Source organism: Aedes albopictus, chromosome 3, assembly GCF_035046485.1.
Source record: "Aedes albopictus strain Foshan chromosome 3, AalbF5, whole genome shotgun sequence".
NCBI classification, from domain to species: Eukaryota; Metazoa; Arthropoda; class Insecta; order Diptera; family Culicidae; genus Aedes; species Aedes albopictus.
In genome coordinates this window covers 398,571,266-398,597,055 of record NC_085138.1, presented here as the reverse complement: position 1 = coordinate 398,597,055, position 25,790 = coordinate 398,571,266, and the positions used below count along the sequence as shown (strand labels likewise).

At 40.5% G+C, this 25,790-nt stretch overlaps 1 protein-coding gene across 1 annotated transcript; it reads left to right on the top strand.

Annotated features, from left to right (window-relative positions):
- The first annotated feature begins 3,728 nt into the window (after positions 1 to 3,728).
- Positions 3,729 to 16,034, top strand: LOC109417384 (kelch-like protein diablo). Its single transcript, XM_019691487.3, has 5 exons — positions 3,729 to 4,286; positions 11,907 to 12,004; positions 12,073 to 13,585; positions 13,999 to 14,186; positions 14,504 to 16,034. Exons 2-5 carry the CDS (start codon positions 11,961 to 11,963, stop codon positions 14,526 to 14,528), a joined length of 1,770 nt encoding a protein of 589 aa, XP_019547032.1. The 5' UTR covers positions 3,729 to 4,286; positions 11,907 to 11,960; the 3' UTR covers positions 14,529 to 16,034.
- Positions 16,035 to 25,790: the final 9,756 nt, after the last annotated feature.

Below are 25,790 nucleotides of genomic sequence, written 5' to 3'. Positions count from 1 at the left end.
TATACTATACGGGTTGTTAAGTATCGTAACAATATAAAAAAATATTTTTCTCCATATATATTTTTTTTACAAAACCATACATTTTATTGTAAATGAATTGTTCGAAATACTGATACGTGGGCTTTAATATACCGTACATTGTATGGTACACGTATGGTTTCAAACAATAAAATGTACCGTAAATATATTGTTTTTAATTGTAATTTCACTACTGGTTATAAATTTAATCATGGTTTTGGAATGGTTCTCTTTTGTTATGTTGTATTGTTTTACATTAGATAAACCATATAATGTTATATTATCTCGTCATGTTCCTTCGATAATGGCAGTTCTAGCCAAACTAACCTAAACTCGTCTAAGTCTGAGTAGCCTCTCATTGCATTAACAGTTGAAGCTTAAGCTCCCATGTCCCACCAGCCAGATAACCGGGTTTTGCAAACTAAGCATTATTTGTGGCAACACTTTGAGCGGCATGATGGAACTATGCCTAGCGCGCTAAGTGTTATTAGACCACTAATGTAGTTGCATGAAGTGGGTGACGAGGTACATAAGTATCATTACAGCGTGCTTAACCATTATTGCAATATTGAGGCTCCAATTTGACTGAACTATGAAATGTGTACATAACAACTCATGAGAAAACTGTCAAGTTCGATTCAACTATAAGTTAGGTTAAAAAGCGAAGACGACCCAAGTAACTACGGTGCTGAAGCCTTATTGCATGCAGATATACGGTGTACTTAGAGCAATCATTACTTTACATGCAAACTTAAAGTTGATTTAAAGTGGAAATGGGCAATTATGCGACTGCTTCAAGATTATACCAGTATAATCTTAATTTGATTCTATAATTGCCCACTTCCACTTTAAATCAACCTTAAGTTTGCATGTAAAGTAATGATTGCACTAAATACACCGTATATCTGCATGCAATAAGGCTTCAGCACTGTGGTTACTTGGGGAACTTATTTCAGAAGTCGTTTCAGTGTCCAGTCCAGTCCTTATGTTAAAAATGTCAAAGATAAATCGCATTATGTTGTACAAGGCAATTTCACATGAGAGAAGAAGAGAAAGAATAGTGTTGAACTCATCCACTGATTTACGGTAATCTGGCCTGCGTCTTTCCGGGTTGACCTACATTCGTATTCCTCTCATCGCACTCTACATACCTAGCCCACCATATCTCTTGGATATGCAGTCCTTAGGACACCTGGTTTACCACTTTATCTAAACATTTTATTGACTTTAAATAGATGTTTCAACTTATTCACTTTTTTCTCTTTCATTTCCTTTGCAACAAAAATGTCACGGACATCAACAAAACAAAGCACGGAAAAAATCATAAACTGAATAAAAAATTAAAAATGCACGGAAAAAGATTGTTTCGGAATAGTGAATGGTTTAAACGTAAGAAAAACAGTATAATATATTGTTACATAAAGATCGGATGTAAATGTATAATAGCTACCAATGTGCAAAGCTTTTAGCGAACCATTCCATTACAATACACTATATTGTAGCTGGTACACTGTATGGTACAGGAATGGTTTTCACCAAATACCCTATGGTTAGTTTTTATCCGGGTAGCCTAATCGAAAGAGCTTATTTTTCTGAGTATATCATGATTTCTAGATTCAGTTTAAAGAAGGGCGAAAGTAACATGAGCGAGTTCTCTTCATCGACTCTCTCTTCTTCAAATTAGGTTTTTAAATTTAGAAAAATGTATTGTTTTTTCGATTTCATACGAAAGAGCATCTTTTTCTGAGCCACTATGATTTTTTTCAGATTTTTAGAACTTTATTTTGATGCCTAAAATCAATTTCAAAGAGATTTTTGAAATCACTTTTTGACAGCTGGGCAACTGCTTGACAGCTCCGCCCAGTAGAAAATTCGACGAGGGGTGATCCGACAAATCGCTCCCATACCTGCTCCCATACAAATTTTAAATTGATTTTTAAATAGGTTCCCGGGCACCAAAAATCATGAAAATTTGGATTTCGGCTCAGTTTGGCATGCAGATTCCGAATATGGAATTATCTCAACACCGCTAAAGAAGCCAATTAAAGTGACAAGATGCAAGTATGGTTGCACTTTTTGGTCATAAATCGCTAGGTTGCGATGCAATCTAGCGCCTAAGAGTAAAAAAAGTTATTTAAACTCAATCTAGATTTTATTGGATGCAAATTCCTTTATTTTGATGGTTAAATTATTGTGGATTTACCGGCTACTTGTATTCTACCGGTCGCTTCAATATGGCATCCAAAGTAGCCGTTTTATAAAAAGAGTAACTTAAAAATGTTTTTAAACATTTTTGTTGTAGGCGCTATTCCTCGTTGCCACGAGCTATTCAGCGATATTCATTTTTTGACAATCAAGTTGATTTTTATACAACCCCCCCGTAACTTGACAGATGAGCTCAGTTTCGCGTACCTACTTGCAAATCGCAGATGTCGCTACTGTTCGTAAACAACGGGTCCATCCTTCACTGACGCAACAATTTTTGTCCATGCGAAAACACCTTTTTGTTTCGTGGGGAATGGAAGCCAACAAGAGGCTAGCGTTTCGTATCAAAAGGACGTATTCAACAGAAGCGCAAAAACTAATGTTCGTTGAATTGAAATTATTTCGATTTTTCTTTTTTATTTGTTGTAAGATATGTAATAAATAAAAGCGCATGTTTAAACGGTCTTCCATATTAATTGGTGACTGCGCATGCTAGACCAAACCGAAGTTCAAACTCGAAAAAAACATCAACAAATGATTATTTTTAACTTCCATTTTGGCTTTGCCACCAGATATGTAGCTGTAAAATGCTAGCATAAGCAACCTAATTTATTACTTGCTGGTGCTTAATAACCGCACTAAAAGAAAACATGAGTTTATTATAAATTTTATGAAAGCCGACTGTTTTGCCTTTACCCGTTTTATAGTTATAATTTTCGCTTCTAGTAAACAAAATTCATCATGCCGCACTTAATTTGCATTTATCTACCACAAAAAAGCGGAAACAAGAAATTAAGATTTCTGTTTAATGTTTTAATATTTTTTGTGCAGTTTGTTATTGTCGGTTTGCGTCCTTTTCAAAAGTAGCGCTTGCCGCTTTGAATCTGACAGTACCACCCGGACCAAAATTTTTAGGTACGCTGACGTTGTTCGGCAGCTGTCAAGAAGCTCCCGGGTTGTTTTTATATGAAAACGGCTACTTTGTAACGGCTACTTAAGTAACCGGTAGAATACACTGAACGGCGGCTTGTGGTGAAAATTACTATTCTGAGGGTTAATTTAAATGCACAACGCCACTTAATTTGTGCAGACTGAGTTTCGTTTTAATTCAACAGAATTATTTTTTCAATTTTACCATGAACTCGAAAAAAGTTTCAGTTGGCAACCGGATTCGAACCAAGAATCTTGACATCACCAGGCTCGCACGCTACCACTCAGCTATCGAACCGGTTGATGTGAGAAGAAACAAAACGCACACAAGAAGCGTTGGTGGGTCGATGATCATGTTTTGCCATGGTAAATTTAAAAACATTTTTGTGTTTGTCATTACTGCAAGGCTCCATTCAGTGTACAAATAGCCGGTAAATCCACAATAACAAAACAGTGTGGGCTTTGACTTTTTTTGTCTTTGCTTACAGTGTCTTTAGCACCCACCGTCTCATGGTGGGTAACAGTCCTCCCGAGTGCAGCCCTGCTTCTGCCATCTGTCAGTCATTGAAAACGCAGTCATCTTGAGAAAAAAATCCCCAGTTTGCTTCCTGCGGACGACGACGAGTAGTGCCGCGCGAAAATTGCATTTTTCTCGGTGAAAACTGCTCCCGAAGTGGTCAATTCCGTCGGAAAGTAGTGCCCGCGAGTGTCCACCACCATTTCCCGATAAAATGATTCCGTTTTCAAGCAGCGCAGCGCTGCCCGCGACAGTGTTTTAAAACTGCGAAACAAAAAAAAGTTCGGGATCGCCTCCCTGCTGCTACTGCTGTCATCGGGCAATCATCATCATCGTTGTTCCCGTAGAATCATCATCACTACCATCAGTGGTGTGTTGTGTGCGTAGGAAAATAACATCTCGTGTCCCACCGTAAGAGGGTTGCGATCCCGTTGTTTTTGTGTGGGGATCTGGTGTTGTTGGGATTCGTGGCGTATCAGAGGTCAATCCGGAGACAGGAAGTTCGATTGGGGTGTTGCGAATCGTTGCTAAAGAAGAGCACCGTGCGTTGGCCGAAGGAAAAAGGGTGGTGAATCGCTCTTTTTTACGGCCAGAGTCCGCAGGAAAAGTTACAAAGGTAAGTTTTCGTTTTCGAGTGTGAGGCGGGCGGAGAGGGCGGATGGGTCAATTCACATTCATTTTATGGGTTGGGTGCTGTTTGGTTGATGTCTGTATGTTTCGTTTTAATTTTCGCTGATGGCCCACGAGAATCTCTCGGTCAAGGCTTGTGTTTTCGTTAATTTTAATTTGGCGAGCGTTCGTCTCTTTGGAAGATGCGTGAGGTTTGTGCGATGCAAAGCAAAGTAGAAAGTGTAGTAGCGGAGTGCAATGGCATAGAATGAAATTGTTGATTTTTTTTCCTGAGGAGGAGGTGGATGGCCTTGAGAATCTTGTCGTGGCCTATTTGGGAGTCAGTGTAGATTTTTCATTGCGGCAAGGGTTGAATTATTACTTTGGCACTGCTAGCAGCTTCTTTTCTATATTTTCATTGCATCGCCATTTGCCCTCGTTTTCTTTCGTCGCCTTTTGTGTCTTCTCCATTACACGCTTGATGCATTAACCGAGGCTCTTCGTTTGTTTTTTTTTCTCCGATCGTCTTAATATGGCTATACATGTATCTATCTGAAATGTACTGTAAGACCGTCATACCCTACGCCCACAGCTATGGATCATAATATTTTCGAATTTTAAGGAAATTCGATCTTGCAGCTTAAACTTGTGAGTTTTGGTTATGTTCTCGACGGTGAAACGGGGCTCCTCAATGGTTATTGTAGAATGTGGTAGAATTCAATGTGTAATTGAGCTAGGTTCAAAAATTAAAATTTTGATTTTGAATATTTTATCAGCTTACCAAATCAACATAAATATTTTTGTTTCAAATGAACGATACTTTGACTCCGTACAAGCTGATAAGGTTTTTTTTCCTAGAGGTTTGCCGGATTTTTTCTGGCTAATCCAGTTCTCCCATGCTTCTGACCAGATATTTTAAAGTATTCGTTTTAATTTCTTCCAGAGGTTTTCCAGATATGTTTCCAGAATTTCTCGTTGAATTCCTCCAGAAGATCATTTGAAAAGTTATCTAAAGTACTTTTTGCAATTTCCCTTAGTAGTTTTCCGAGACATATTTCCGGCTGTTTCTTGTGGGTTTATTGCGAGATTTTTGAAGGAAGTTCTTCTGGGGATTTCTTCCAGAGTGTTTCAGAAATTTCTCTTGAATTTCCTTGTGTGATTTCTTCTAAAGGTTTTGAGAGTTCCTCATTGAATTTTCTAAATTTTTCATCCCAGGTTTACTCCTAGAATTGTATCTGAGATGTCCAAGTGTTTCGCAGGATTTATTCCGATGTTCCTCTGGAGGTTTCTTCAATAGGTCTTGTCGAGTTTCTTGCAAGATTTCTCATAGATTTCTTTCGATATTTCTTCAAGAATTTCTCATAAGGAATTTCCCTGGGTTTGGATTATATCTTTCAGGAAGCTTTGATTTCAGGCATGTGGCCGATGTGCTTTGCAGTAGTGATTGGAATAGCTGAATGTATAATCAATGGCAAACAATTCTGTGAAAAACAGATCCTCAAGTCATGTGATATAGTTATACTGATCATGATGCTGCATAATATATCGAACATTTGTCGAAGTTTTTATGTGCCGGGAAAATATAATTCCAAGTTGGTGAGAATATTACAAACTGAGGGAGGGTAATAGACCAAGACCCCTGAATGGGCAATGTGGGTTAGTGTATGGGAATGCCATTGAAGGTTTGTAATATTCTCCGAGGCTTTCGAAATCCAACAGGGCGCGTCCCCGAATTGCGAATAGGGGCAAAAGGGAGATTTTTCGCATTTGTACTGTAATCAGCCAATGTGATATTATCTCCTATGGTGTTGTAGTGCGCATGAATGATCTCATTCTATGGGAATTCGAACCTTGTAATGTATTGTTTATTAACTTCAATTTTCTAAGCTTGACAAGGTTTTGAAGACAAACATGAGATGAGAGAATTTCCTAATAGGAAAGTCACATCAGCAAAGCTTTTACATATGCAAATGCTATCCATGGGGTCATGTCTAGCATTTAATATGCATGGCAATGACTGATTCTTACTTAGTAGGGGTACGACAAGACCACGCGGACAATTCGATTAAAGGCTTAATTGGGAATAATATATTTTCCGGAACTGAAGGGACATTTTTTTCTGGGTGACTGGCGAGTCGGAGAGGGTGGAAGTTTCCGTTTGTATTAATTGACAAAATAAACAATCGGGCGTTTTTTTTCTTTCTATGACTTGCTTGGCATTTTGAGGATTATTGTTTTTTTGGTTTTGGAAGGTATGCGATTCACTATTGAGCCTTAAAATTATTTTGCATCTGAATAGCATTGATATTGTCAAGTCTGTACCAACACCCTAATCCCTCACCAAAATACCCTTTTCCTATCCCATGGCGTTTATGTGGTCAGCAAAGACTATTCAGCCATTACCCATCTTTATCATCGGCTTTGGACTGACTTGCGCTCTCATTGCCCCACCAAATGCTGCAAAATGAAAATGAAATGAAATGAATAGTTCCTTCCAATATTTTGTCGGCGTTCTTTCGGGATTTATTAGAGTTGTTTCCGGGATTTCTTCCAGAGGTTTTCCAGAATTCCTCGTTGGATTCCTCCCCGAGATCCTTCGAAAAGTTTTCCAAAGCTAGGCTGACCATCCGTCCCGTATTGAACGGGACAACACAATTTTCAAACACTCGCCACTGCAGCACAGTTAATGTTTTTGACTCAATCATTCGGTCTTTCCAGCTGAATTTGCATTATTATCAATATGCAGTTCTGTTTTTGAACATTGATTTATTTTTTGTTGGGTTTCCAAAAAGTGTCCCGTTTTAAAACGGGACAAATCTGGTCAGCCTATCCAAAGCTCTTTCAGCAATTTCCCTTAGTGGTTTTTCGGGATAGATTTCCGACTGTTTCTCACAGGATTTTTGCGAGATTCTTCCAGGGGTTTCTTCCAGAGTGTTTCCGGCATTTCTCTAGAATTTCTTCGTGGGATTCCTCTTCGAAGTTTTCAGGTTTCTCCTAGAATTTTCTAAATATTTCATCCCTAGTTAACTCCTAGAACTTTTCTCTGAGATGTCCAAGTGTTTCCCATGATTTCTTCCGAAGTTTCTCTCGAGTTTCTTCAACAGATCTGCCGAGTTTGTTGCAAGATTTCCGCTGGATTCCTTGCAATATTTCTCCAAGTATTTCTTATAGGAAATTTCGTAAGTTAGCCCAGAATATATTAAAAAAATCCCAGCAAGAACTCCAGGAGCAACTATTAAAGAAATCCCAGAAGAAGCACGCATCTCTGGACAATTATCGTTAGAAACTCCGGGAAGAGTTCTAGGAATAATCTCGAGAAAATCTGCAAAAAATCAAACTCGCGACGATCACTGCAAGAAATCCGGTTAAAAACTACGAAGAAAAGCCTGGAAAAAGCTCTGAAAAAAAAACACGGATCACCAATAGTTTTTGCAGAAAAAAAGAAAAAGCTAGATACGCCTATGGAATAAAGTCCAGAAAAACTCTGAGAGGCATCTCAGGACCAAGACCGGGAGCAATCTTTTCGAGAGAACCTTCAGGAGAAATCTCAAGTGAAACTTCAATTTAACAAAGGTTCTGACTCTGACTGAAACTCCTAAAGGTCCGGCTGTAGAAACCCCGGGAGACACTCTAGAGGAAAATTCCGTAAATTTCTTGAAGAAATTAGAGGAGAAACTTCGGAACATATCTCGGGAGGAACTCCTGTAAAACAATCGTGAAGAACTCCTTAAGAAATCCATGCAGGAGCTCTAGTAGAAATCCCAGGAAGATCTCGTGGGGAACTTCAAGTACCAAGAAGAACACCGAAAGGAATACCAGAAAGTTTTCAAGAGAAATCTAGAGAGAAACTCTACCAGAAATTCCGCGACTACACCTTAGAGACATTCTGAAAGAAACTCTTGTGTAGGACTTACTGTCCTTTTTCGCATGTCAGTCCCATGTCGTTTCTAATGCGTATCATATTTTTGTCTCTCACGAGGTCATTTAAAACAAATTTGATATCTTTCACGCCCCATTTCACAGCTCAATATGCCACGACAAGGGTACCTGTGCATGAAGTGAACATATTTTTTTTTAAGTAATTGGAGTTACAGTGCAAAAAGTAGATGCTTTGAAAAACAACATGGGACTGACATGCGAAGAGGGACAGCTTAGGATACATCCTGGAATAAATTCCACGAAAATTCCTTTGTGGAAAACCTCACGAGGAATAGTTTTGGGAAAACCTCACGAGGGATTCTGGAAGCAATACCGAAGAAATTCTATAGGATTCTCGTAAAAAAATCCAGGGAAAGTCGGTCGGAAATCAAGAATCCTGAAGGATTCTCAAGGAAGAAACCCGGAAAGATTTTTATCAAAGCTTGAACAAATGTCGGTAGGAGTCCAGAAGAATCTCCGGGAGGGATTCAAATATAAACATCAGAAAAATGGCGTGAAACAAAACGGAAAGAATCATTAAAGGAACTTGTGAGAAATCCTGGCCGGCATTCCAAAATGGTTTTCCTAAAGAAGTTGCTGAAAATACTTGAAAGAGTTCGACTGATGTGAGAGATTTTAGCTACTCTTATCGGCGTTGCAACCTTGGGGAATCAAAACGACTGTTTTAGATTTGTCCCGACGTTTCGACTCTATTTTGAGTCTTTTTCACAGGGAAACTTTAATGTGATGTTAGTTCGTGGGGGATTTTTGGTGTAGTTTTGATTGAATTACATTCTGATTAGTCGTTTTTTGTTAGGTTGTACATAAAACTGTCGGTGGCATGTATGTGTTTGTACATCGGCTGTGGAGTTAATTTTAAGTACATAAATACATTTTAAGGTACAGCGAATGCTCTGAAGTAGGTCAAAATCAGATCACACGCTGTACGCAGCTTTGGCCTCGTTGTTGCTCTGGAAGATTCAGTCCAAATTTCCTCAATCAACTCGCAATCACGCAGTATATGTTCTGCACTTTCACATGCGTAACACAAGCACTTGGCTTCCGGTTCTCTGGTTTGTTTTGGGAATTCTTCCGCTCTTGTACCGACTTTTAGAACCCTCTAAGCAGAATATCCTCTTCGAATGAGTGTAATCAGTTTTGTACCTTTTAATTCCGCCCTATTTTGCTTATCCTTTGACAGATAACGTGTATTTCGACTACCACTTGTAATCGTCCTCAGTTTCAGTTAACTAGTTATAACTGACTCTGAGGAAGATTACAAGTGGTAGTCGAAATGCGCGTATCTGTCAAAGGATAAGCAAAATAGGGCGGAGTTAAAAGGTACAAAACTGATTACACTCATTCGAAAAAAATATTTCTCTGTTAGGGCTTTATGATCAACAAAACCATTACATCTTTCGCGCCGTCGTTTGAACTGCTCCAGAAGTTTTATCTTCACGAACGTCATCGTGAAAACATCCATCCAGCCATCGATTCAAGGCTGGATGGATGTTTTCACGATGCTTTCGTATGTTCGAGGCAAACTTGCTAAGACGAAAATCGCCTTCATGTCTTCGTCCATCCTACATCCAACAGTTTCAATTTTCTCGAATAGCTCTTCAAACTCACTCAGATGTTGCCGTATGTCACCACCTTCGTCAAGCTCCAGTTTTGACAACTTCTTAATCAGCGCAACCTTCCTAACCGATGAATCCATCAAATAATAGTTCTTCAGCAGTGCCCAAGCTACTCTTGATGTACCGGCATCCTTGATGATTCTTGGTTGAGCGTTTTCAATCAGAAATCCGATAGTTTGGAGCGCCAAATCGTAGTTCGTCTTCCACTCAATCGTATTTCCCTCGCCTGTAGCTTCAGCAGATACGTAGCTCCACAATCCTCTCGGGTCAACACCTGAAAAGCTCGAATCGTCCAGGGTTCGTTGTTGTCGTACGTTAATCGTGTGCTACCCAGTTTCGAAAAATCCATTTTGATTCTACTTTTATACGATTGTTCTGACGAAATGACCAATCACTTTAGCTCCAAATGAAAATCACAACTCAACAAAGCACTGTCGACTGCTGGGCCAATAACCTGTTGAACTCTCCAAGTTTTGTTGAATAAGTTACGAAGTGATCTTTTTATTTGTGCAACTCACTCTGACAATCTCCCGATAAAAATTTCCCTGAGTATTCAAGATGTTCTCTGAGTATTGCAGGTTTTTCCATGGTAGGTGAAATCCCCTGATAATTCCCTGTTTTCCAAGTTTTTGCAGGTTGTAGATACCCTGTATACATACTCGGAGTATTTATTTTAATTTCTCCGAGTAACTTATTCTGCAAGAGATCGTTAATGAAACAGGTTAAGTAACATTTTACTTGCTTTAACAAAGTCAATAAGCAGACAGCGATCTTCATAGCTGGGCAAGTTAACGGGTTCTTGTATTAATTCGATTCGATTGCCGTTCGCTTCTGCTTGTATCATTCCACATTCTGCCGGGTTACATGCTGCAGCATTACCGCCCGTGCTGCGTTGTTCTCAGAGCCAAAAAGTATAAGGGCACCTCACAAAACCATTTACATTTCATTATATTTGTGCGTTAGACTTTTCTGTTGTTATTCAAACGATTTTGACCAAATATTCCATTTCATTCATAATTGGTTGTGATGTTTCAGATTGTGATCTATAATTGGGGAGTGCAGGTAAAGCCTGTATCCGCAATAATCGAGACACAGAAATACAGCTGTAACTCTGCAATGGATAGATTTAAATTGCTCAAATTTTGTCTAATAACGTCTTCAGATGTGTTCATTTTACCTACAAAATTTAATTTGAATCGGTGCAGTAGTTTGTGTTTTAGCAATGAAAGAGTAGAATGTGTTCCATTGAATTTTGTACAGACCCTAGTTTTGCTTTTTAGCGCTGTAATTTTTAAATTTGCCAAAGGAAATGGCTGAAATTTTGAACGCAAACCTCTCAATCTACATTTGTTGCATAGGCAAAATTTAAAAAAAAAATCGAAGCACTATCAACAATTTTATAGTCGAAACATGTTTTGGGACAGAACGCGATTTTAGCCCCTCAGACAGCAATCAGTCAGCACCCTTTATTGTTTCGATTATCGATTGTACTATTGAAAGTCCTATACCAATAATCATCCAATTTTGCAGGCATAATATACACATAATCTACTACCTTCTGTGAAAATTTCATGAAAATTGGCAGAGAAATCCAAAAGTTATGGATAGGCAAACATCGCACATGAAAATCACGAAAAATTTTCACTAACACTCACCCCTATCAACACCAGTAGCTTTCAAACCAATTGATAAAAGTTGATGAAATTTTGCCAGAAAGTGTCTCTATGAGTATCATAACTGCTAACGAAATTTCATAATTATCATCACAGAACTTTGAACTGTAGCGTAAAAGAACCATCTATTATGCAAATGAAAATTGGTCATGATTGCACAAAATACTTAACATTTCGTCTTTTTGTTTTTCATCTACAGTTAAAAGTAATGCATCGATTTTTATGAAACTTGGCATAAATAATAAGCATACACCTAAGAGTTCTCAGTCAATTTTTTGGCCAATTTTACCGATTCATTACAGAGCTACAGCCTTACTTCTGTGTCCCAATTATTGCGGATACAGGCTTTATATTGCATGATCCACATTTATCCTACTTCTCTCATTATTCAATTTTCAGATAGATACCGTGTGGGGTTGGGCCTCTGCCCCGCTGCGTCTAGCGGCTAACAGAATGGGCGACGTACTGATTTCCGATCGCCCTCCGTCTCCAGCGAGGTAAGTGTGGTGCCGTCATCATCGTGACTTTCAGTGAAAGTAATAATTATTCCCATTTCCCATTTCAGACTCTCACACACATCGGAGAAACACCCGCGAGTAACACTGACCGAGCTGAATGTTCTGCGCCGCCACCGGGAACTGTGCGATGTGGTCATCAACGTAAGCGGTCGGAAGATTTTTGCCCACCGCGTGATTCTGTCGGCATGCAGTCCCTACTTTCGGGCCATGTTCACCGGCGAGCTGGAGGAATCGCGCCAGACTGAGGTCACCATTCGGGACATTGACGAGAACGCCATGGAACTGTTGATTGATTTTTGCTACACATCGCATATCGTAGTGGAGGAATCGAACGTGCAAACCCTGCTTCCGGCGGCGTGTCTGCTACAATTGGCCGAAATACAGGACATTTGTTGCGAGTTTTTGAAACGGCAACTGGATCCTACGAACTGTTTGGGCATTAGGGCATTTGCCGATACGCATTCCTGCCGCGAGTTGCTTCGAATTGCGGATAAATTCACGCAGCACAACTTCCAGGAAGTGATGGAGAGCGAAGAGTTTTTGCTGCTTCCGGTCGGTCAATTAGTGGATATCATCTGTAGCGACGAATTGAATGTGCGTTCTGAGGAGCAGGTATTCAACGCAGTGATGGCCTGGCTGAAGTATAACGTTGCTGAACGGCGACAACATTTGGCCCAAGTTCTGCAGCACGTTCGGATGCCTCTGCTGAGCCCGAAATTCCTAGTGGGAACAGTTGGATCGGATCTTCTGGTGCGATCGGATGAAGCCTGTCGAGATTTGGTGGATGAAGCGAAGAATTATTTACTGCTTCCGCAGGAGCGACCTTTAATGCAAGGCCCTCGAACTCGTCCACGGAAACCTACGCGAAGGGGAGAAGTTCTTTTCGCAGTCGGAGGATGGTGTTCCGGTGATGCGATCGCTTCGGTTGAACGGTTCGATCCGGAGACAGCCGATTGGAAGATGGTAGCTCCAATGAGTAAGCGTCGCTGTGGCGTTGGAGTAGCCGTACTGAATGATCTCCTGTACGCCGTTGGAGGACACGATGGCCAGAGTTATCTGAACAGTATCGAACGATACGATCCGCAAACAAATCAATGGAGCTGTGACGTTGCTCCTACTACTAGCTGTCGAACCAGCGTCGGTGTTGCCGTACTAGATGGATTCCTGTACGCCGTCGGTGGCCAGGATGGAGTGCAGTGTTTAAACCATGTCGAACGATACGATCCGAAGGAGAACAAATGGTCCAAAGTGGCTCCGATGACCACACGGCGATTGGGCGTGGCCGTAGCAGTGCTAGGGGGCTACCTTTATGCCATCGGTGGATCCGATGGTCAGTGCCCACTCAATACGGTGGAAAGGTATGACCCGAGGCAGAACAAGTGGTGCGCCGTGAGTCCTATGTCGACCCGGCGGAAGCATCTGGGCTGTGCTGTGTTCAACAACTTCATCTACGCCGTTGGAGGACGGGACGATTGTATGGAACTGTCGTCGGCCGAGCGGTACAATCCGCATACGAACTCGTGGAGTCCCATAGTGGCCATGACGTCCAGGAGGAGTGGGGTGAGTATTGTCCTTTGCTTATTCTTTTGAGGCAAAGTGAGAAGAGTTCATAATTTGATGTTTCTTCGGGACCAAAAAGACCTATAAATAGGTAGCTTTCGAATTAGTTTCATCGTTCAGCGTTATGAAGGTCATTTTAAACGATTTTAGCAATTGCTCCTAGAAGCTCTAAATAAGGAATTACAACAATAGATAACGAACTAACGAATCATAACATGATACTGATAAACACCTAATTGAACTCTCCGCATGGTCACGAAGCTACACCAGTTTAGCCAGAAGAATAGTACTTCATTGTTTCAATCAGAAATTTCATAAACCATCTTTGGATGTATTCCTATAATATATCAAGCTACATCATTTACAGTGAATTGAATAATGGAATCGAAATTTGCTTGCATATTCTATTTCAGGTTGGACTAGCAGTGGTGAATGGCCAGCTGTATGCCGTGGGTGGCTTCGACGGCACTGCCTATCTGAAAACGATCGAAGTGTACGATCCCGAAACGAACCAGTGGCGACTATGCGGCTGTATGAACTATCGACGACTAGGCGGTGGCGTTGGCGTCATGCGAGCTCCGCAAACCGAAAACTACATGTGGTAAATACGCTTTTTCATTGTATCAACTTATAATCTTTTTTTCTATCTCCATGTTTCTATTTTTGTGACTTTTAAGTTTGGTTTATATTTTGATTTCAATGCTTTCGACGTTTTCATTTCGGCTTTTGCGATCAATCATCTTGTACTAAATTTTCGATATAATACGCTTCGACTTTCGATTATTTTACATACAAAACGAACGAGCATCACTACACTCGAACGAACTTACGACCATTTTTTGTTTGTGTTAATCTTTTCTGCCCCATATTCCACCTCTAAAATCTCATGCATATATGTATTTTTTCGTACATTTTTAGGATTCGAAAAGATTCTGTTGTTTAACATTCATACACACTCGACTAATTTTGCAAATTACCCTAGTACGCAAAATCGATCACAAACACACTGGCAGGGGCGTGCGTAGGCGCGCAACACTTTGGGGGCTCTTGCGTTTCATTAAGAGCGATCGGTCTGCTCTACTAAACAATTGACAACGGTGACGGCAGAGTGGCAGCGGCGGCGACATGGTAGATGGCTGCCTGCCGTTAGGAATCAATCAAATGCTCGCTGAAACTATGCGAAAGGGACTGAGTATCAAAGATAGAGAAAGTGCAGTATAACATACTGCAGATCCGAATAATGGCATTCATGATGGATGCTCAATTCCTTCCGATTCTCCGGCGTGGAAAACGAATGAGATTCAAGAAGTGGAGGAATTTAAATTCGATTTAGGAATTATTTATAAATTTCGAGACAAATCGCACCACCATCGCCACGTATCACCATACAGTTGCACTTGCACACGTTCACACACCACGCTGCTAGACGTTAGTGAAAGAAATGATAGGCTAGCTTAGTTGAAATATGTTTTATGTCATAGTCGCACCCCGATCCGACCAGCCCCCGTCATCACCCAATCATTTCGATAGTAGGTACTTTGTTCCTAAATCATCAAATTTATGTGCTGAAAGTAACCTGGTTCGTTTCGATCAGTGTATCATTATTCGCTAATATTTGTGTAACACAAAGCCTACCATTACATTTTTTTTATTTTTATTTTTGAAACATTTTTTTGTTTGTTTTGTTTTTGATCTCATCCCGCTTTCCACCGCCAACGTTTATTATTTCTTACTATTTTGTGTTTGTTTTTGTAAGTAACGTGTTTTCTTCAATTTTCAACTCCAAGAATCCCATATAGCATTATTAGATTGTGTATTTATAAAAATGAAAAATGAATGAGCGATAAATCTTAAAGGTTCGCAATCGAAATCCTTTGCTAAATTCTCTATGTGATTAATATTTAAGGAAATAAAATGAAAAATGGGAAGTATAAAAGCGAATAAAAATCATTAAGGTAAAGTTTTTTTTTTCTTATTTTTTACTGGCAATCAATTATTCTCTCAAAACAAAGCATTGATGTGCTTCGAGTTGGAATTTAGAACTTCAATTCATACAAGATGATGGAAGCAAAATGAACAGTAGAAACTTATACAAAGAAACCAAAATTTTAACGCTTAAATGATTCTAAGCAGAGAAACTGCCTGCTCTCTCATATTTTGTTGTGTAGAGAAGATGAGAGAGAGAGTAAACAAGAAAGAAGACAAAAACAGTAAACGTTTCCTGTTTTTATTCTGTTTAAATTTCCTCCCTCACGTTGGGAGCACGTTCGCAACGCAACGCAATCAGGGAGGAAACGATTGATGATTAAACTGATATTAGGTACTGCATATTTAGTTTTTTTTTTAAATTAATTTTTATATTATGACCTGAAGTCCTTACTATTGACTAAATTATTATAGTAGGATAAAAATTGTTAAATAAAGAAAAAAAAGTGTAGATAATAAGAAATTGCAGAGAATGGATTTCTTTGCTGTGGAACATAAAAGAAAATTGTCCATCCTATTCTGTGTCTAGAAATCACACTCAACTTATAAAAAAACCTCTTTTTGTTTATTGTATTCTACATACAATTTCATGAAATGAAAATTTTGCATGATGCTACCTTCAGAACCCTAGCGGATCGCATCACCTATCGTGGATGACTCCTAGTTTTACAGCTTACCCTACTCTACTAACGGATATTCTCTTCTGAGATAACTTTGCAGTTTTTGTGGATTCCACGGTCTCTTGCTACAACGGGTTCGATTTAATATTCCTTTCATTTCTCGATGACCGTAAAGACGTGGCCGACGCAGTGATGAACTTTTGAAATCAAACTAGTGATGGCAAGAATACCTTTTGGTTAGATAAATAGTGGATAACTGACACTGAGGAAGATTACAAGTGGTAGTCGAAATACGCGTATCTTTCAAAGGATAAGCAAAATAGGGCGGAATTAAAAGGTACGAAACTGATTACCCAACTAACATTTATTGTGAATGTAAACGTCAACAAAGCGTCCTCAATACGGCTTGATGCTGAGTTACTGTGTTGTACATATGGACGGAAGCTTCTATGCAAGCCCTATACCAATGAATCTGGCGAACTTAATCTACATGTACACTACCCGCCATAAATATGGAATCGCATCTTCTAGTATTGCAACACCCCAATTGAATATTGCAGCACCCCAAAAAGTTTGGCATCACCTGAAAACCTTATGATTTGCTAAACTATATCTCAAAAACCGTATCCTCTGCAAAGTTTAGACCTTCGGCAAAGTTGTTCAGCAGGTTTATGACCTTCAAATGGTGAAATGTTTGATACGTAATTCCGCCGCTATGTGGCGCTAGTGTGCATTTACAATGAAGTACTTTGACATGGTTTATCTCATGATTCTGACCACCTAGAATGTTCCTGTCTTCAGCAATGTTAATCAGAAGGGTTATGGCTATAAAATGGTGGTAAGTTTAGTGCGTAATTCCGCCGCTATGTGGCGCTAGTGTGCATTTAAAACAACGTACTTTGACATGGTTTATCTCATGATTCTGACTACCTAGAATGTTCGTGTCTTCAGTAATGTTGATCAGAAGGTCTATGGCTATCAAATGGTGGTAATTTTAGTGCGTAATTCCGCCGCTATGTAGCGCTAGTGTGTATTTACAACGAAGTACTTTGACATGGTCTATCTCAAGATTCTGACCATCTAGAATGTTCGTGCCTTCAGCAATGTTGATCAGAAGGGTTATGGCTATCAAATGGTGGTAAGTTTGGTGCGTAATTTCGCCGCTAGGTGGCGCTAGTGTGCATTTAAAACGAAGTACTTTGACATGGTTTATCTCATGATTCTGACCACCTAGAATGTTTTTGTCTTCAGCAAAGTTGGTGATGCCAGTATTCATTTAAAACGAAGTACTTTGACATGGTTTATTTCATGATTCTGACCACCTAGAAAGTTCGTGTCTACAGCAATGTTGATCAGAAGGTCTATGGCTATCAAATGGTGGTAATTTTAGTGCGTAATTCCGCCGCTATGTAGCGCTAGTGTGTATTTACAACGAAGTACTTTGACATGGTCTATCTCATGATTCTGACCACGTAGAAAGTTCGTGTCTTCAGACAAGTTTGTCAGGCGGTCTATGGCTATCAAATGGTGATAAGTTTAGTGCATAATTCCGCCACTATGTGGCGCCAGTGTGCATTTACAACAAAGTACTTCGAAATGGTTTATCTCATGATTCTGACCACCTAGACCTACCTGTGCGCCGGCTATATTTTGCTCGGCGGCAGCGTGATGGCCATTTTTGGCCGGCGACGGCGGCGACACGCCGGTGGCAGCTTTCGGCGGCGTGAATCGGCGTGACCAAAATTTGACCATAATGTTACATTGACAAAGCAAACAAGTTATCATTACGCTCTAGAATTTGTAGTCTGAGCTATTTCATGACCATTGATGACATAAACTATTGATTGAATGAATACCTTTTGTAAGTCCTGTTCAAATCCGTTGCTGCGACCAGTGATTAGACCTATTGTGACAATACCCGCATCCTTAGTGTAGTTCATGTTGCAATACTACATTGCAATTAAAGGCAATACAATAGAGATTTTGCTACAGTTTTTGTTTCATTTATTTAGAGGGAAGGAATCTCGTTTCTACAGGGAGGAATCTCAGAAGGAATTCCAGGAGGAACCTTGAAAGAAACTGGAGAAATCCGTGAAGAAAATTCTGGGATTAACTCTGCAGGAACTGCTGTATGAAATCTTGAAGGAACTACTGCAGAAATCTCTGGTGGTTCAAAAGTCTGTCTTGGAGAGATCTCTGCAGAAAGTTCTAAAGGAATCCATGACGAGGAATGTCAGGATCCCATAAATGAATTCAAGAAAAAATCCTAAGGGTTTTACAGCAGAAATCCTCGAAGGAATTCCAGCGGGATTTTCGAAGGGAATTCGAGAAAGAATCCTTTAAGCAAGGATTTCTAGGAGGAATCAACGAAAAATAGCCAGGAGAAATTCCGAAAGATTTTCCAGCAAAAAACCTCAAATAATTCAAGTGGGAGTTTAGAAGAAAATTATAAAAAGAGTCCCCAAAGGAATTCTAAGAGGAATCAACGAAAATTACCTTAGAGGTATTTCTGGAGGAATTCCAGGAGAAATCCCTGAGAGAATTCTAGGAGAAATCCCCGAAGAAATTCTAAGAGGAAACCCCGCAGGAATTCCAGAAAAAATCTTCGAAGGAATCTCCGACGAAATTACAGGAGAAATTTATGCAGAAATCCCAGGAGGAGCCACCGAAAGAACTTCGAAAGAAATCTTCGAAGGAATTTCGAGCGGAATCCTCAAAGGTTTTTTAAGAGGAAACCCCCAAGAGGAATTTCCATAGGAAGTCAGAAGGAATCCCCGAAGAAATTCAAGAAGGAATCCCCGAAGGAACTCTAGGGAGAATCCACGAATTCTAGAAAGAATTTCCGAAGGAATTCTTGGAGAAATCACCGAATAAATTCAAGAAGGAAACCCTGAAGGAATTCCAGGAGGAATTCCATGGAGAGTTTAAGGAATTCCAGGAGGAATTTCCGAAAAAAATAAAAGAGAAATCACCACAGGAATTCCAAGAGGAAACTTCAAAGTTATTCCAGGAGGAGTTCCCGTGTTAATTTTAGGAGGAATCCCCGACGGAATATCAGGAGGAATACCCGAAGAAATACGGAATATCAGCAGGAATCCACGAAGGAATTCCAAGACAAATCCCCGAAGGAACTCTAAGAGGATACCCCGAAGGAATTCCCGGTGGAATCCACGACGGAATATCAAGAGGAATCCCCGAAAAAAATTCAGGAGGAATCCAGAAGGAAGTCCAGGAGGAATCCCCAAAGAAATTCCAGAAAGAATTTTTCAAAGTAATTCGTGAAGGAATCCTCAAAAGACTTCTAGGAGGAACCATCGAAAAAAAAATTAGATGAATCCTCGAAGAAATTTCATGAGGAACCCGTGGATAAAATTGAAAAGGAATCTTCGAAGGATTTTTAGGGGGAATCCCCAAAGGCATTTCAGGAGGAATCCCCGCAGGAATTTCAAGAGCAAATTCCGAAAATAATCCTGCGTGAATCCCAAAGGAATTCCAGCAATTATCCAAAAAAAATTTCCAGCAGGACTCCAGTGGGAACTTCCAAGGGAATTCGAACGAAAAATATCCTCTGAAAGAATTCCAGGAGAAATTCGCGAGGGAATTCTAGGAGGAATCACCGAAGGAATTCCAAGAGGAGTCCCCGAATGAGTTCCAGAAGAAATTCCCCAAGGAATTCCAGTAGGAAACCCTGAAGGAATTCCAGGTGGAATCCCCGGAGGAATTCAATGAGAAAATTCTGGAGCAATCTCCGAAGAAATTCGAAGAGGAATCACTACAGAAATTCCATGAGGAAACTCCAAAGGAAATCAAGGAAGAACCTCCGAAGTAATTGCTGGAGGAGTTCCCGTAGAAATTCCAGGGGGAATCCCCGTCGGAATGTCAGGAGGAATCCCCGAAGAAATTTCAAGAGGAATCTTTGAAGGAAGTTCAGCAGGAATTTCTGAAAGAACTCGCGGATCAATCCCCGAAATAATTCCAGGAGAAATCCCCAAAAGAACTCTAGGAGGAGACCCCGAAGGAATTCCAAAAGAAATCTCCGAAAGAATTCAAGGAGAAATCTCCGAAGGAATCCCTGAAGGAAGCCCAGAATGAATACTTCGACGGAGTTCCAGGAGGATATCCTGAAGAAATTTCAAGAGAAACCTCTAAAGAAATTAAAGGAGAAATCCCAGGGGGAAGAGGAAACCCCATAGGAAGATCAGAAGAAATCTCCGAGGAAACTCTAGGAGAAATCCCTGAAGAAATTTCAGGTGGACTCTTGGAGGAATTCTATGAGGAATTCCTGGAGGAAATCAAGGAGGAATCTCCGTAAGAATTCTAAAAGAAACCATCGAAGAAATTCCAGGAGGACACCCCGAAGGAATTTTAAGAGAAATCCACGACAGCGTATCAGGAGAAATCCCCGAAAGAATTTCAAGAAGAATCCTTGAAGGAATGCAACATTAATTTTGTTTGTGCACTGATCGCCGGCGCGAAAAATAAAAACCGGCGGCGTGACAAACTGCGGCGTATGGTGATCAGAATCATGAGATAAACCATGTCAAAGTACTTCGTTTTAAATGCACACTGACGCCACATAGCGACGGAATTACGCACTAAACTTACCACCATTTGATAGTCATAGACCGTCTGATCAACATTGCGAAGACAAGAACATTCTAGGTGGTCAGAATCATGAGATAAACCTTGTCAAAGTATTTCGTTGTAAATGCACACTGGTGCCTCATGCGACGGAATTACGCAGTAAACTTACTACCATTTGATAGCCATAGACCGGCTGACCAACTCTGCTGAAGGCAAAAACTTTCTTGGTGGTCAAAATTATGAGATAAACCATGCCAAAGTACTTCGTTGTAAATGTACACTGGTGCCACATAGCGGTGAAATTACGCACTAAACTTATCACCATTTGATAGTCATAGACCGTCTGATTAACTTTGCTGAAGACACGAACTTTCTAGGTGGTCAGAATCATGAGATAAACCATGTCAAAGTACTTCGTTTTAAATGCACACTGGCGCCACATAGCGGCGGAATTACGCACTAAACTTACCACCATTTGATAGCCATAGACCTTCTGATCAATATTGCTGAAGACACGAACTTTCTAGGTGGTCAGAATCATGAGATAAACCATGTCAAAGTACTTCATTGTAAATGCACACTAGCGCCACATAGCGGCGGAATTACGCACTAAACTTACCACCATTTGATAGCCATAGACCGTCTGATCAACATTGCCAAAGACACGAACTTTCTAGGTGGTCAGAATCATGAGATAAACCATGTCAAAGTACTTCATTGTAAATGCACACTAGCGCCACATAGCGGTGGAATTACGCACTAAACTTACCACCATTTGATAGCCATAGACCGTCTGATCAACATTGCTGAAGACACGAACTTTCTAGGTGGTCAGAATCATGAGATAAACCATGTCAAAGCTCTTCGTTTTAAATGCACACTAGCGCTACATAGCGGCGGAATTACGCACTAAACTTACCACCATTTGATAGCCATAGGTCTTCTGGTCAACTTTGCTGAAGGTCTAAACTATGCAGGGGATACGGTTTTTGAGATACAGTTCAGAAAGTGATGAAGTCTTCAGGTGATGCCAAACTTTCTGGGGGTGCTGCAATATTCAACTGGGGTGTTGCAATACTAGGCGATGCGATTCCATATTTATGGCGGGTAGTGTATATGCTGTGGGAGCAGCTTCTATGCCACGAAGTCATAGCTTTTTTCTCGGCTCCTATGTAACCACTAATTCATCTTGCTGCAAAAGCTTGTGAAACGTCAAACGCAATAATGTTTACATTGAACAAGCTGTGTGGTTGCGCCAACAGATTCTTCTTCACAGCTTCTAGCTGAAAGAGCGTTCTTTAAACGGCTACGAAGCGCTGCTGTTTTGTGTTTTGGCAACATTGCAAAACGTACTGTATAAAAGCAGCTGTTGTAGTGGCGGAGACTCTTACTCGATTTGCACATCTTCCGTCAAATCTTCCGGCATTGAATTAAAGTGCAATAAAAGCAACCCAAATAATTTCACAGCACAGAGATGGATAGCTGTAAAGAATTTGTGTAGTAGCTATATATGTATCCCGCTTAAAGTTTGTTTTGACAATAATGTTTACATCCGACAAGCCGTGTTGGTAAACCAACAGTTTCTTTATTACAGCTTCTAGCCGTAATGAAATCGCATAACGGCCTTTAAAGCGCTGTTGGTTTGGGGATTTGTCAGTATAACGAATTGTACTGTATAGTAGCAGCTGTTTTGTTAGTGGGGACTCCTATTCGATGTGTTCAAGTTTTCACATCTTCCGGGAAATGTCCCGGAGTTGGAATAAAGTGGAGTAAAGGCAGCCCCAGTGACAAGCATTGGATTTCTGAAAACCGAGTTTGGTAGCTGTATTATGCTTGTTTAGCAGTCTTTGACTAGCTTTCCTTTTATTCAGCGTTGACTGCTTTTACTCGATGGTTACACAACAGAAAGCAAATGACTGAAGCTTATAGCGCTGAAAATGTTAGTTGGGTACACTCACTCGAAGAGGGTATTCTGCTTAGCTTAGAAGGTTCGAAAAGTCGGTACAAAGTGGAAATCCACTTATTTTTTTAAGGTGCAATATCAGAGGATACCATTATGGCTGCCACAATTTCACACGTTTTCAATCTTATAAATTCGTCAACAATTAGGGTCTTGTACCATTTGGGCAGGGGGTCTCCAGTTAGCCTAGTGGTTAAGGCTATGGATCGCCATTCCGGAGACGGCGGGTCCGATTCCCGTTCCAGTCGGGAAAATTTTCTCGACTCCCTGGGCATAGTGTATCATTGTCCTTGCCTCACAATATACAAATTCATGCAATGGCAGGCAAAGAAAGCCCTTCAATTAATAACTGTGGAAATGCTCAAAGAACACTAAGTTGAAGAAAGGCTGGCCAAGCTCCAGTGGGAGCGTAGAGCCATAAATAAGAAGAAGAAGAAGAAGAACCATTTGGGCAGGTGTACCTATTTCGGGCATTTGTCGCTAAAACTAAGTCAATTTCAAACCGATTGATTTGAAATTTTGTACAGAGTTAGGCGCGTACAGTATCTAACTCTGTACAAAAATTCAAATCAATCGGTTTGAAATTGACTTAGTTATAGCGACAAGTGCCCAAAATACGTACACCTGCCCAAATGGTACAATACCCTACGCCTAGTTTAGATTATCTGCATGTATTGCAGACTACATCCCAAATTGGACTATCACACTTTTTTTGATACGCCTAAAAAGTGTGATAAAAGTGCACATTTGCCTCGGATCGTCTCGACGTCTTCGGTGCACTTATTCCTCCATTTACAAGGAATAAGTGCACCGAAGACCACAACTCGATCCGACGCGTCCCTGCGCTGCAATCACACTTTGAAGTTGTGTGCACACTATTGTGTCCAGTGCTGAAAAATTCATTTCGTCATATCTAAATTCAAACACCTACAGCTCATTTTAGAAGCTGAACCTGAGAATATGATATATGAAAAACTTGTGCGGCTAGACCAGTTCTGCAAGAAAGTCACGCAGAACTGGTCGAGACGCACAAGTTTCCCATACATCATATTCTCAGATTCAGCTTCTAAAATGAGCTGCAGGTGATTGAATTTAGGTATGACGAAATGAAATTTTCAGCACTGATTGTGTCAGTCCAATTTGAGGTGCAGTCAGCAATAAGCAAAGCCAGGATAAACGTGGTTCGATTCTTCATTCGTCATGCATAATAGGGTAGAATACTAGATTTCAGTACCAAATTTTGAAGTAACGAACCGGATTTTTGTTTGGAAAGATGATAGATTCTTCGTTTCTGCAATGAAATTGTGTAATGAGATGCTGTGATGCTGTTTGAACAAAACTGATATGCACAGTTTCCGGGATTCTTTCAGGCAGGAACTACTTCATCGATTTTTTCAAGTACTTCTCCCGGTATTCCTCCAGGATTCCTACGAAAGCTCCTTCCGGTATTCTTCCAAGAACCTCCTTCGGGACTCTTTGGGAATACTTTTGAGAATTTCTTCCGGCCTCCGAAAACTTCTCTCGGTATTTTTCCAAGAATTTATTCCGGGATTCCACCAGGCACTTCTTCCGGGATTCCTCCATGAACTTCTTACGGGATTTTCCGGGAACTACTTCTGGGATTCCACCGAGACCTACTTTCGGGATTCTTTCAGAAACTGCTTCCGGATTTTTCATGAACACTATCCAGGATTTCCCTAGGAACTATTTTCTGGATTCCTCCTGGAGTTCCTTCAGAAATGGCCGTTATTTTTGAAAAACCTGCTTCTACCTTGGTTCAGCGTCAACACGGCAATCTAAAAAGTGCTGAAATATCGTCTGAGTACACGGTGTTTCGATGTGATCGAAGTGCATGAAACAGCCAACATATTCGAGGTGGTGGCCTATTGATTGCTGTGAATAATTGCTTTTGTTGTGAGGCTGTTTAATTGGCGAATTGCGAAGTTTCGAGCAAACCGCAGTCTGTGTGAAGTCGAAATCTCGTTCACGCGGTTGAAAGCAGCGCTTGCCGGTTGCCGATATTGATTGGAACAGCCTCTTGCGATTCGGTACCGTCGATGATATGCATGCACCTTTGCCTTCTACAACAAATTCTCTGCTGTCTACAACACTTACGTGCCTCGTAAGAAACGGTCGTTCTCCTTAACGTGTAGCAAACCATGGTAGATCTCCAAGCCCCCTAAGGAAAGCGCGACATCGTTTCCTTCTCACGAAACCAGAAAACGAAAATGGACCTTGTACCGACTTTTCGAACCCTCTTAGCAGAATACCCTCTTTGAATGAGTGTAATCAGTTTCGTACCTTTTAATTCCGCCCTATGTTGCTTATCCTTTGACAGATACGCGTATTTCGACTACCACTTGTAATCTTCCTCAGTGTCAGTTATCCAGTGGATAACTGACACTGAGGAAGATTACAAGTGGTACGCGTAGATACGCGTATTTCGACTACCACTTGTAATCTGCCTCAGTGTCAGTTATCCATAGCAATAGGATAAGCATAGGATAAGCAACATAGGGCGGAATTAAAAGGTACGAAACTGATTACACTCATTCAAAGAAAATGGACCATTCTACGTGAGGCAGGGTCAACATTTTTTGAAGTGTGCAGCAAGGTGTCACTAGTGCCTGCGAGTAGTGCTTTGCTCAAACATATTGTTGTACTGTTTGAACTACGAAATGGACTTCCTCGTACTAATCCGGTCACACCTCATACGTTGTGGCCAATTCAACATGTTCTAGAACACTCTGTGTCACGTTTGGAGTGCCCCAAGGCAGCGTTCTTGGTGCTCTAATATTCAATATTTTTGTAAGCGACCTTAACCTGGTCCTCTCATCGTTCAAGCTGTTTTTCGCCGATGACTATTCTTTCGTGTTATAGAGACTCCACTACAAAGTGTTACGTCAATCTGTGATCTGGAAGTAACCATCGACGCCAAGCTCACGTTTAGTGAACGTGTGGGGATAACTATTGCCAAAGCTTTCTCGGTTCTGGGGTTCATTCGTCGTTACGCTTCAGACTTTACTGATATATTCGCCCTGAAGTCACTCTTTTG

Bases quoted from the DNA above. Each gene is read 5' to 3' on its own strand.
- LOC109417384 (XM_019691487.3), top strand. From the start codon at position 11,961: ATGGGCGACGTACTGATTTCCGATCGCCCTCCGTCTCCAGCGAG. The intron at 12,005-12,072 runs GTAAGTGTGGTG...TTCCCATTTCAG, and splicing joins CGCCCTCCGTCTCCAGCGAG to ACTCTCACACACATCGGAGA. The intron at 13,586-13,998 runs GTGAGTATTGTC...ATTCTATTTCAG, and splicing joins TGACGTCCAGGAGGAGTGGG to GTTGGACTAGCAGTGGTGAA.